General features: G+C 49.5%; 1 protein-coding gene across 2 annotated transcripts in view; it reads right to left on the minus strand.

Annotated features, from left to right (window-relative positions):
• Window positions 1-12,701, minus strand: part of INPP5D (inositol polyphosphate-5-phosphatase D) — a 148,582-nt gene that overhangs the window by 123,008 nt on the left and 12,873 nt on the right. For both annotated transcript variants that reach the window (XM_055402233.2, XM_088835116.1), the window contains exon 2: window positions 6,148-6,211. In XM_055402233.2, the coding sequence (XP_055258208.2) occupies window positions 6,148-6,211 (64 nt within the window). The remainder of the gene's footprint in view (window positions 1-6,147; window positions 6,212-12,701) is intronic.

Below are 12,701 nucleotides of genomic sequence, written 5' to 3' on the forward strand. Positions count from 1 at the left end.
GCCAGAGCGGGGAGGGGGAAAGGGTAGAGACAGTCATTTGGAGGTAGAGAGGGCAGACAGAAACCAGAAGAGCTGGAGTCAACACTTACTAAAGATCAAACAGAAGAAAAGTCTTCTGAGACAAAGAAAGACCCAGGTTTTGCAAAGTGAACAGGTTGAACATATTCCAGGAACTATTGATGCAAGGAAAATGACAAGGGTGGTAAAGAATTCCCATCAGCTTCAAAGCAGAAAAGGAAAAATACTGGTTCCCTGTAATGGGACTGGTACCAGCTTGGCCTTGTATTATTGTATTTTAGTACACTTTGTATATAAAGTGTCTTTAAAAAAACTTTTTTCTTTGAATTTTTGGCCATGCCATGCTGCATGTGGGATCTTAGTTCCCTGACTAGGGATCAAAACTGCGCACCCTGCCTTGGAAGTATGGAGTCTTAACCACTACCAGGGAAGTCAGGTATACTAAGTTTCTAAAGATAGTAGAACACCGGCTCTGTAGAATTTTGAGGGAAAATTTGGTCCCCAAGAATTTCATCTTCATCAGATCTCCTTTTGAATCTGATGGCAACTGGAAAATGTTTTGAGATACTCAGAAGCTTGGGAAACAGACCTGTCCTTTTTCTACAGCAGATTACACTAAAATGAAATGAAATAAAATTACATTAAAATGCAGGCTTCTAGAATGTGGCTGTCACAGCCTAAAGGGACTGCTTGGTTGCTGTGGGCCCCGCCGTGGGTCCCGCCGTGGGTCCCGCCGTGGACCCATGGCCGCCGGGTCCTGCAAGGCGGCCCCGCCACGCGTGGCTTCTGTCGCCCATGCACCTTCTGCTCCTCTTGTGCAATGTCAGGAAGTCTGTGTTCGAGCCACATCCTTCGCCCAGCGGCTCAGACGGAATCTTTTACTTCACTTGGTGACCACTCAGAACAATAACAGCTGCCACCCTCTTCCTGAACTAAACAACAATGGCTCAACCGTCAATCCTCCCAGACACTTGTGACGGAACGGCTTTTAGAAAGTTGTTTTGTTTTTTCTCTTTCTGCAAAAGCCACACTGACCAGAGCAATGTGACGGCCACTGTCAGGGACCAGGAACTGAGTCATGAGTCTGTCGCCCGAATGGCTCAAGCCACCGGGGTTTTCTTCTAAATGGGGAAAGAAGACCTGGAGACTATGAAGCAGATGGTTTCAAATTCCCTCTTCACCCAAAGTTGCCTTAAAACCCGAGTCTGTGTTCCTGTCTTGACTTCGACACTCATCAGCCAGGGAAGAATCTTAACCACAAGAAAAGACAGGAAGTTTGCTGCAAACGTCACCTTGACGGTGGACCAAGGGAGGCTTTTATTTTCTCCTTTCTTCTTCTGGGTAGGAAGGATGTCAGAAAAGCAGCAAGGGTGGGAGAGTTGAAGGATGGAGCTGTGGGGCCCCATGCACTTGAACCGTGGCATCAGGCTGTTTAGGTACCAGCCTTCGGGCCTCCCCTCAGTGCCATTCCAGCTGACCCATCAGGACAGCTTGCCCTGACTTGATGTCCCCAAGGAGGAGGGTCATTGCAAAAGACCTTGGGAACCCCAGAGCTCACTCTGGAGTCAGCGCTCCTCCTCCAAGGGCCACTTCCCTTTCCATGCTGGGGCGGGAGTCGGGGCCTTAGGAGAAACCCACTTTCTTGGTGTGGGAAACAGGGCTGAGGGGCCGGCCCTCAGAACCCTGCCCACCCCCAGCACCAGCAGCTCCGCCTCCAGTCTGGAAGGTTCCCAGGCTCAAGGGCAGCTGTTGAATGATGGCTTAAATCCCGGGGCTGCTGGGGACGCTGTGTAAACCCGCAGCCCGAGGAGCCGAGCTGAGGGCGCCTGATCGCCACAAACTGGCCCCCCTTCCCACCGCCCCGGGCACTGCCTAGAACCTTCTAGAACACAGCCAGTCCCCTCCCCTCCCCATCTACGCTGCCTCCGTGCCTCACACCTGTTTCCCTCTTTTTCTCTCCTATCAGAACTGCCCCCCGCCACTCATCTCTACCCCCCCTTTCTTCTTTCACTTTTTCTTCCTCCTCTTATTTACTTTTTGTTTTCTTTTCCTTTTTTGGCAAGCATCTGGGACCCTTGTCCCTGGCCAGGGATCGAACCCACGACCCCTCCATTGGAAGCAGAGTCCTAACGACTGGACCACCAGGGACATCCCTTCCTCCCTCTTCTCCCTCTCTTTCCCTGTCCCCCTCTTTCCTCTCTCACTTGTTCCTTCTCTCCTCTCTCCTCGTTTCTCCTTCTCGCTCCATCCCATTTCCTGCCCTTCTTCCCTCCTCCCTCATCTGAGCTCGAGGCAGAACTGACTTACGCCAGTTCACAGGTGTCCTTGTCTTGGTCGAGGTCTGTTTCTTTCAAAGCAAATCAAGACTTTAAAGCCATGCCGGCATTTTTTTTCTTACTTTACAATATTGTATTGGTTTTGCCATACATTGACATGAATCCACCAAAAAACAAAAATACAATAGAATCAATAACAAAAAAAAAAAAAAAAAGGAGATAAATAAAGCCATGCCGGCAGCTCCCTCTCCTCCACACCTACCCCCCAACCCTGCCACTGACCACTCCCCCGGCTGTGTATTTTACCTGCAGTCTGGGAGGCCTGATTTTGAGCCCCACTTTACAGCAGAGTCACACCCATGCCCGAGACCACACAGCTGGCACAAGCTTGACTTGACCCAGCTGGGAACTGAGTGGTTGGCTTGCCTTCCAGGTGCCTCAGCTGATTTACTGCAAAGGCCAAATGTCATTTCTGATCAATTATTATCTACAGCTGTGGAAGGAAAAGTAACTTCTCCCTCTGAGAGGTTCCATCTCCCTGCCTCCCTGTCCTCCTGGGATAGAATCCATCCTTCTCTAAGGCATTCAATGCCCAGCCGGGTTTGGGCACACTTTCTGGGGTTGAAAAATAGAAGGCTTAGCCAGGCAGGTCTGGAGCCTCGGCATCTACCCCACTTCTGCGGGGCTCAGAGACCTCCATGCTTTAAAGCGCGGGGGTTGAATGAAGTTACGACTTACACGCTTCCCTCCCATCTCTGATTTCTCGTTAGTCTGGGGACAGTGGAGTGAGAATAGAGTCCCTAAGGGTCAGGCTCACTCCTCTTCCTGAGCTATCTGGGGACCATCATTCAGCCGACTTCACGAGGTTGGCAAGTATGCAGACGGAGTGGCTCCTTTGGTTTTGACAAAGAGCGGGAGGCCCCGGGTAAGAAGAGCTAAGGCAATTAGAATAAGATGAAAGTCTTTGCTGCTTCACTTGGCAATGTTTCAGGCCAGATCTTATTTGGGGAGCCTTCTATTCTGGGGGCACCCAACAGACTCAGGTGTAAGGAATGAGTTATTTAGAAACTGTGGCTAAGCTCAGAAAAGAATATGAGGTTTCTGCCTCAACATGAAAAGAGGAACTAAAGTTAAATTAAGCCCTGATTGGTAAGTACTGAAGCTCCGACACCCCAGGACTTGGCCTGACTGTGCGCGTGGTTTAACCAGCTCCTTGTGCACAGCTGCTCTGATCATCTTGTGCGCTGTTGTGTTTTTGCAGAAAGGTGTATCTATAGGAAGGGAAAGGGCCCAGGCTGCCTGGGCACCCCGCTCCCCATGCCCTGGTTACCTGGTCTTGGCCATCAGGGAGGTCCCAGGCCCAGTGCCCGGGCTGGGGACAGATGTGTCCAGCAGGGCCCAGTTTTTCTATGAGATCTGCCTGGCTGAGTGTAGGCCTCAGGTAACGATGCCTCATCCCCACAACTCTCCCCATTGTCCGAGCCGTGGGTGGGCCCCTGCTCCAAGACAGAGGATTGCAGAGAAAGCTGTTGATGGCCGAACCAACCAGGTTCCCTCTCGGGACTGGCAACTCAGTATTGAGCCTATTGGTGGGAGCAGGGCAGACCCCCCAAGAGGGGCTGAGTCATGGCAGGTAGCGCCTGGACTGCAGGGCTTCAAGCCTTTCCAGTCCAGGCCTCAGACTTCTCCCTCCTTGCTCTGTGCATCTCCCCCAGGGCTGCCCACACTCCTTGCACGCGTTAGCCAAACTGTCTCTGTTCTTTTCAACCCCCAAAGCCCGGTGAGGCCCCAGGTTCGGAAGCTGCTGCAGGACTGGCAGCTGTTCCCTGAAAAATGTGATGTCACGACAGCAAGGAGTGATGGCATGAGGGTCCAGACCTGGGTGCAACTTAAGACGGTTACAAGCCATGAGTGCAAACTCTGTACAAGAAGCCACAGTCGGGCCTTTTCCAGCTTACGACCTAGTCATACTTAAAGTCTTCTTCCCTTTGAAGGAATAAAAGAAACCACAAGGGGAAAAAAAGATCAAAAGCCCAGACTAACTTTTAACTCGAGAGTTTAAACTCCTTTCAGCAAACCACCAATCAAGGACACCAACCTCTGTGGGAAAGTTCACACAGTCCTAGACTTGGGGAAAATTCAAGGCCATTGAGCCCCACCGGCCCCCCAGGCAGGCCTCTCCTTGGGCAGTCTTGTCCCTGACAGGTGAGGAGCCCACAAGAAGACCACCATCCCAGTGATGGGTGGCTGCCAAGTCTTGAAAAGACCGTCCAGTATTAGGGTACCAACATGTGTTCCTACTGACAAGGCTGAGACATGGGGGCGTCCCAGACTATCCAAAAACATCCAAACAGGCGTTCTTTAGATACCACTGCAGATGCACATGTGGGAAAGGACCAGGAAGCCAGAAGCTGCGCTCAGCCTGACTGTGTGTGTGTGCATGAGAGTACACTCAGTTGTGTCCGACTCTTTGCAGCCCCATGTACCCCAGGGACCTGCCTATCGTCCAGTTCTGCCTGTCCCGCTGCCTCCTGAGTGTGTGCTGAGTCACTTCAGCTGTATCTGACTCTGTGCAATCCCATGAACTGTAGCCCTCCAGGCTCCTCTGTCCGTGGGGATTCTCCAGGCAAGAACACTGGAGCGGGTTGCCATGCCCTTCTCCAGGGGATCTTTCCGACCCAGGGATTGAACCCAGATTTCCTGCATTGCAGGCAGATTCTTTACTATCTGAGCTGCCAGGGAAGCCCATTGCATCCTAGTTCTGCACAAAATGCATCATTCCATTTATCTCCGGAATCAATGATTGCACACCACCTCGCCCCTTCCACTTCTACTTTCTTTTCAACTAAACCCCGCAGATCCCGTCACAGCTCCTGCACGATGTGGTGTCCCGACCCTCACCTATCCTGGCCACTCTGCTTGGCATGCGGGTGGGGCACCCTGCCTGGTGGTGGCCCTCACCAGGGGCCAGAGACCTGAGTGTCACTCCTCTGCCCTCACCGGGAGAGCATGGCCCCCTTTATTCGGCCCACCCCCTGCTGCCTCGGGCAGCCAGACAAAAAGAGCTCCCCGGCCTCTGCACCTCTGTTGTTGTGCATTGCGATCACACAACACCCGCGCGGCTTCTCACACAAACCGCATGGAGGGTGCTTTTCCTGGATTTGGTGCACCTGGTATGCCCTTCTTTAACCTTGTTTTTCCTTCTCTCTCTTTTTTGGCCAAGTTGCACAGCTTGTGCTTTCAGGATCTTTAGTTCCCTGACCAAGTATGGAACCCGGGTCAGCAGCAATGAAAGGGCCAAGTCCCAACCACTGGACCGCCAGGAAACTCCCTCTTTAACCTTTATAATCAGGGTTTTACGTGTTTGGACTTTCCATGGGGAAATCAGATGTTGTGATGCCTTTGACAGAACAGGTCTCTATGAATTCAAAGGTATTATTTCCTGCTCATCCTTAGGGTGATCTTCTAGCCCCTCAAAACCTGCAAGCTCCCTCTCTCTCTCCTTCACGGCACACTTCTCACCCATCTGAACACACCGAAGAAAAGAATCAACAACCACAGCCACTTTTCCTTTGCATCTGAGCATCCTTCTTCCCGTTATTTCCCCTTCAGACCCACGAACACAGACAGCTCTGTGGCGCCTGCTCCATCACGCCCCGGAGCAGGTCCCTTTGCAGAGTCACGGTCTGCCCACTGAGCAACCCCAGCCAGGGTCCTTGAGGAGAAAGACAGACTCAGACAGCCCCACGTCGAGGCTGCCTGGGACACCTGGCTTCTTCCCTCCTTCCTCCCTCTTTTGCTGCCAGTATAGGCACCAGTCAAGGTCACATTTCGAGGTTTCTAAAAGACTCACCTGAACAGTGAATTTATCGTCTTCATTGGGCAGAATCCTGTAAGTGTAAACACAATTCCGGTACCTGAAACAGACCAGGTGCTGAGTTAGAACCTGTACGTTTCTTTTTCTGGAGGTCGAGGGGCCTGGGACAGAGGCACCGCTTGCCCCTCCCACCTCACCCCCCAGCACTCAAGGGGCCTCAGGGGAAGGTGGTGGAGTCCCTGGGACGTGGTTTACTTTGGTGCTTGACAGCTGTGTGGGTTGATCTAAAGGGGTCCTCCACCTGGAAGGGCTTCCTCAACCTCTGGGCTGTCTTGTTGGCCAAACAAAATGGAGCCAGAGTGGGGATTTGAAGAAGGAACAAGACCCCAGTGGAGTTGAGCACAGTGGGAGCATGCCAAGTGGGAGGTGGGCACAGCCACAGGGGGATGCACTGGCCAGGGTGAGGCTCACGCAGTTTTGGGTGGAAGTCCCCCACCCTCTGTGGCTGGTTCCCCAGGAGACTTTGCCCCATGGGTTCATTCTCCCGAAGGCTGGCCATGATTCCTTCAGAAACCTGGATTTTCCCAGAAGCTTTAGGGTGAGCCTCAGGGTAGCTTCTAACACAGAAGGGCAAGGAATCCCGGATTCACTTTCTAGAGGCTCAGCCTTCCTCTGGTCCAGAGGACTCTGACATGGGAAAGAAGGAGAGCCACTTTTTCCTTTCCTAAAAGCCTTGAGAGGAAGGGGGGCTGTCAGGTCTGAGTATATGGGCCCATGGGTGGGTGGTCTAGCAGGGGCAGCCAGCCCGTAGACAGCCTGGTGGCAGTAGGTGGCTATGGAGTTCCCCTGGCTTGGTTGCTAAGGCCACAGGCATAAGGAATTTGGGGGACCCCACCTGGGTCTTACACTCTCAGTTGAAATGGCTGTTCTGTCCACTCACCCATAATGTCCCATCCCCACCTCCCCCCCATAGGATTCTCACGGACCCTGAAAACTTGCCTCTAGACAGGCAGCACTACATCCAGCTCACAGAGGCACACGTTGTTTCTATGATCAAAGTGATGCTTCAGTACAAAGCGGTCATTCATTTAACCCCTCCTACGTGCCCAGCACTGAACACTTACGTGTTATTGTTTAACTAGATTTTGAAGTTATACACTAGTTAACAAAATTTAAGACCACTCAGAAAGATACAAAATGGAAAAAAAAAATGTATCCTTCCCCAGTCCTGTGAATTCTTTGGAGCTCCTACTCCTTTTTGTAAATCATTCCAGAACGTTTCAACATACACATAAATTGATGCATATCTTTTAAACGCAAATAGCATCATATTATATACGTTGTTCTGGAAGTTTCTGCTTTTCACCAAAAAAAAAAAAAAATTATTAGCCATCTGTCCAAGTCAGGTTCCAGCCCATGACCAGCTCATCATTTATTTGACTAGACCGTGATGATGTACAGGTATTTGTGTGTGTGTCGGGGCAGGGCGGGGGGGCAGTGTGTGAGTCACTCAGTTGTGTCCAACTCTTGTTATCCTATGGACTGTAGCCCACCAGGCTTCTCCAGGTAATAATATTAGAACAGGGAGCCATTTCCTTCTCCAGGGGATCTTCCCCTACCCAGGGACCAAACCTGGGGCTCCCGCATTGCAGGCAGATTCTTCACCATCTAAGCCACCAAGGAAGCCTGGACAGGTAGTTATTCAGGGCTTTTCTCTACTATAAATAGTGCTGCAGTGAACACCTCTGTTCTGACCTCTTGTGTACACTGGTGAATCTTCAGTAAAATCCTTTAGTTTCCCCCTCAGTAAAAAGGGGAGAATAATAACACAGCATCGACTTTTTGTGTAAATTTAGAATAGTGCTCAAACACACTAAACACTACAAGTGCTGCCGTTTGTGAGAATAATAACACAGCATCGACTTTTTGTGTAAATTTAGAATAGTGCTCAAACACACTAAACACTACAAGTGCTGCCGTTTGTGAGTGGCTGTGGATGTGTCTCTAGAAGGAGAAAGGCTGGGCTGAAGGTTGTGGGCACTTTGTATTTTGATGGAGACTAACAATTGCCTTCCAATGAAGTTGTCACATTGTGTCTCCTACTAACCTGTCTCTTATTGACTGGATATGAAAGTGTATATTTCCCCACACCCTGCCAACTGGCTGTTATTAGACACTTTAATCTTTTGCAAATTTGAGAGATGATGGCTGGCCTTAATTTGCCTTTCTTTATGAGCAAAGTTGAACGTGTTCTCATAAGTCTTGCTATTTGTGCTTCTTTTTCTGTGAATTCCTTTTCACATCTTTGGCTCACTTTTTTTTTTTTAATCATCTTTTGCTTATTTATTCATAAGATTTTGATATATGCTACAATATATTTTGGAGTTATTTTTAACACTGTATATTGATGTTTTTCTTCTTAGCTGTGTAGAGGTTTTATACTTTTATGTGGTCCATCTTACAATTTTTAATGTCTTTTGAAACAATGAATGTTAAAAGAAAGTTGTGGAGAATGTTTTGGGTGATTTCACTTCCACGTGTCTCTTCATTTCGCATAGGAAAATTTCCTCTCTTCCTCTGATCCCTTTAATTCCCATCTTTCCCATTCCCACCCTGTCTCCAGTTCCTGAACCGACACCACAATTGGCTTATTTCAGAGATGGCCAGGATGAAGCGCTAATTCAGCATCACCTCACCTCCCAGAGATGTCCCCGGGGAAACGGGGAGCCGTCCCGGACCCCCACCTCACTCCCCCCATGCCCACCCGCTGCAGCCTCAACCCCATTCATAGAGCCAGCCAGGCACATGCCCCAGACAGCTGGAAGCCTGTTCTGCTCTTATCTTTCTCAGCGTGTTCTCATGACACTTCCTCCTGTAGATATGCAAATAAGGCCAGGGTGGAGAACCGACTCTTATTTGGCTGAGGGCAGCTAATTTATGGAAGAGGTGGAACAGGCCCCAAACATCAGCTTGTAAACAGAAATAAAGAACACAGAGTCACCAGGAGGGGCACATACAAAGCACACAGAACAGGAAGGCCCCTCAGTGAATCAAGTGTGGCAGACAAGCCTCTATGGCTTTTTCAAAGGTGTTCTAGAAACACTGAAACGGTTCTGTGTTACTCAAATGGATCAGAATCAAAAGCTAGTACAGTAGAAGATACTTTCCCCTTAGACAGTTAACATTCAGCATCTCCTATGCATGGGGGTACGGGGGGAGCACATGTCATTCCTGGGGCCAAATCAGTGGTCTTCAAGGAAAAGCGTGAGCATCACCACCACCACCACCACCCCCTGCCATGCACACCCCCTGGAGAGCGGTTGGTTCAAACTGGCTGCCACTGGGGGCTCTGCAGAGAGGTGGAGGGGGCCACTCGTCAGCCTCCCACACTCACCAGCAGCTGCACTTCACCCAGGTCCCATGCACTTGGCATGTACATATACAAATATGTGCACAAGCATAGACAGATACATAACATAGTAATATACATACGTTGTTGTTCAGTGGCTAAGTTGTCTCTGACTCTTTACGACCCCATGGACTGCAGCACTCCAGGCTTCCCTGTCCTTCACTATCTCCTGGAGTTTGCTCAGATTTATGTCCACTGATGCTATTCTAACCATCTTATCCTCTGCTGCCCCTTTCTCCTTTGCCTTCAATCTTTTCCAGCATCAGGGTCTTTTCCGAGTCGGCTCCTCTCATCAGGTGGGTACACACACACGTGCAGGAGTGCGTGCTAAGTCGCTTCAGTCGTTTCTGACTCTTTGCGACCCTATGGACTGATCCTGTCGAGCTCCTTGTCCACGGGATTCTCCAGGCAAGAATACCGGAGTGGGTTGCCACGCCCTTCTCCAGGGGATCTTCCCGACCCAGGGATTGAACCCACATCTCCTGCAGCTCCTACACTGCAGGCAGATTCTTTACTGCTGAGCCACCAGGGAAGCCCACACAAACACATATACATCCACAGAATCTCACATATAGAGTGTTTACAGTGAAGAGTCCACAAGCAAATCACCTTTGACAACCACTGCCCTGGAACATAACCCAGACAACGTGCTCACTGGGGACCGTGGGTCCTATTTAGCCCTTTTGCACCTCCTTATAGTGATCTAGTAACAATTTGGGGAAAGGGGGAGTTAGCTCAAACAGTAGAGCACTCACTTTGCCCATGAGGGGTGCTGGGATTGATGTAGTTACAATTTAGGGCGCTAAACCTGGTCTTCAGTTGCTACTCCTTCCAGGGGCTGGGCCACATTTCAGAGCAAGTGTGTTAGGAATATTCCCATCGGAGACCCAGGCTGGGATGACGCTGGGCTGGCCCAGCTTCCCACGTATGGGATCACTCTATTCTGGGAGGCGGTGGTGCTCACAGCGAATTTTCCATGCGACTCCCGACAGCCCTTGGGTGACTACAGGGGCCTACACTGTTCTCAGCAGGAGATGCTTCCCCCGGGAAGGCACTTTCAGATCACGGGTTTGGGAAGTTTAACTCAAATGTAAGAGGATAAGCAAATGGAAATAGGAAGAAACTACTTCGTGGCATTTTATTTATTCTTTCAGATTAATGTTACTATTTCTGTTTGACTATTCCTAGCCAAATAACCACTGAGAACATGCCCAGAAGCATATTTTACTGTGCTGAGAGAGAGAAATCAAATTCTGAAATTGGAAAACCTCATTAGTGTCTGTCTCACTCGGCCGATCAGCTTAGCATGTTTCCAAGTTGTTTAAAAAACTCCTTTGTAACACATTATCCTTCAGTTCTAATTTCTAATTGTATGTGTTTTCTCTTTTTTTCCGTGTTTGAGTGTGTAGACATCTGGACGAGAGAGGATGAGAGAACAAGGATTGGAAGCTCTACATTCAAAACAGCCACTTGAGTCCAATGTAGAAATTAGAGAAAATGTGTGTACACCCTGCAAACCAAGGGTGCTCACTGTCCACCACCCAAACCTCAAAGAATCCCAGTCAAAGAGAGTGAGGAAAAGAGGCCATTGGTTCAGAAGAGCAGAAGCAGGAGGAGGCAGCACAGGTGGCCACGTGAGAGGTGGGGTGAGTGTAGTTGGGGGCCTTCAACGAGCCTGCCCCAGGATCCTGGAGGGGCGCGCCTTGCCTGAGACCCCCAGGAGGAACCCACCTATCCATGCACCACACCTCCCCTGCATCACTCAACCCAATCAGGTGGATCTCAGATCAGGGGGCTCCCTCTCCCATCCCTGCTGATGCTTTATCTTTGGGAAGAAGAGCTGGGCAGAACCCACCCCAGTGTCTAAAAAGTAATCGGATCCAGTTTTTTCCTGACAGTTCTTTGCTGGAAAAGAAAAATCACCGGATCTATCAAAAACAGCGCCACTCAAAAGAAGAGGGTACCATTTTTCTAAGAACTCAAAGATGATGTCTCCATGTTACATAGAATCACTGCAAAAAGAAAAAATGAAAAAGAAAATACACTCTGGAGAAGTCTGACTTGTGAGCTCAGTAAGATTTAAGAGACAATTGCTTCTCTGAAGCTGGAGAAATCCATTGTGAAAACTGAGCAACAGGAGATAAAAGAAAAAACTGGTCAGAAGTGAAAAACCTAGAGTTCTACAGTCAGCATTAAACACCACGAGAGAGGCAGTGAATAGCAGCTTTGTGTTCTGGAGAACTCTAACAAGGAAGAAGATAAATCTGAGAAAGTCAGTCAGTATAAGAGGAGAGGGAAGATGAGAAATACAGAGGACACAGCTCTGACCTCCAACATAAATACAGGGGTTCCTGAACTCACAGATAGCTTTCTTTTTTAAATTATTTTTTTAGCTTTCTAATAGAAAAAGCAGAACAGGTAACTAAGTCTAAGCACATATGATTTGAAATTCAGAAAATTCAATGGACGACCCTCTTTTTTAAAAGTATTTTTTTATGTGAACCATTGTTTACGTTTTTATTGAATTTGTGACAATGTTGTTTCTGTTTTATGCTTTGGTATTTTGGCCGCAAGATATGTGGGATCTTAGCTACCCGAACAGGGATTGAACCTGCACCCCCTGCTTTGGGAGGAGAAGTCTTAACCACTGCACTGCCAGGGAAGTCCTGGGACAGCCCTCTGACAAACAGAATAGCAAAGAGAAAACAATGCAGATGACCTGGACCTTGTCCTTGCACCCTCTCCTCCATCCCCCAATAGACCTACTCTCTCCTTCACCCGCCCTGTGTCCAGCAGGTTGACTGCTGTGGGCAACATCACCAACGTTAAGCGAATGGGAGGCACTGGCAGGGTGAGAGGACGGTGAGATAGGGCATCTGTCCCCCTGACCACCCCCCCACCCCGACCTGCAGCAGACCAGCAGTGGCTGAATTCCTCCACAGGAGGCCCCGATCCTCAGGACCAGCAGTGGGAATGTCTTCCCAGGGTTGCCTGCCCAGGCTACTCCACCATCCCTACGCCTGGCACCCCTTTGATTATGCCATCTATTTCCTGTTGGGATCCTGGCCAACACAACTAGTAAGCAAAACCAGTAGTGAGTAACAGGATAGCAACAGCAATAAAATGGGAACCTTAAAATTACAGAAAACCATGCATAATTGTATGCCAGAAAATTTGAAAA

The sequence above is a fragment of the Moschus berezovskii genome, chromosome 4 (assembly GCF_049115385.1).
Source record: "Moschus berezovskii isolate FMDL1 chromosome 4, NW_MosBer_1.0, whole genome shotgun sequence".
NCBI classification, from domain to species: Eukaryota; Metazoa; Chordata; class Mammalia; order Artiodactyla; family Moschidae; genus Moschus; species Moschus berezovskii.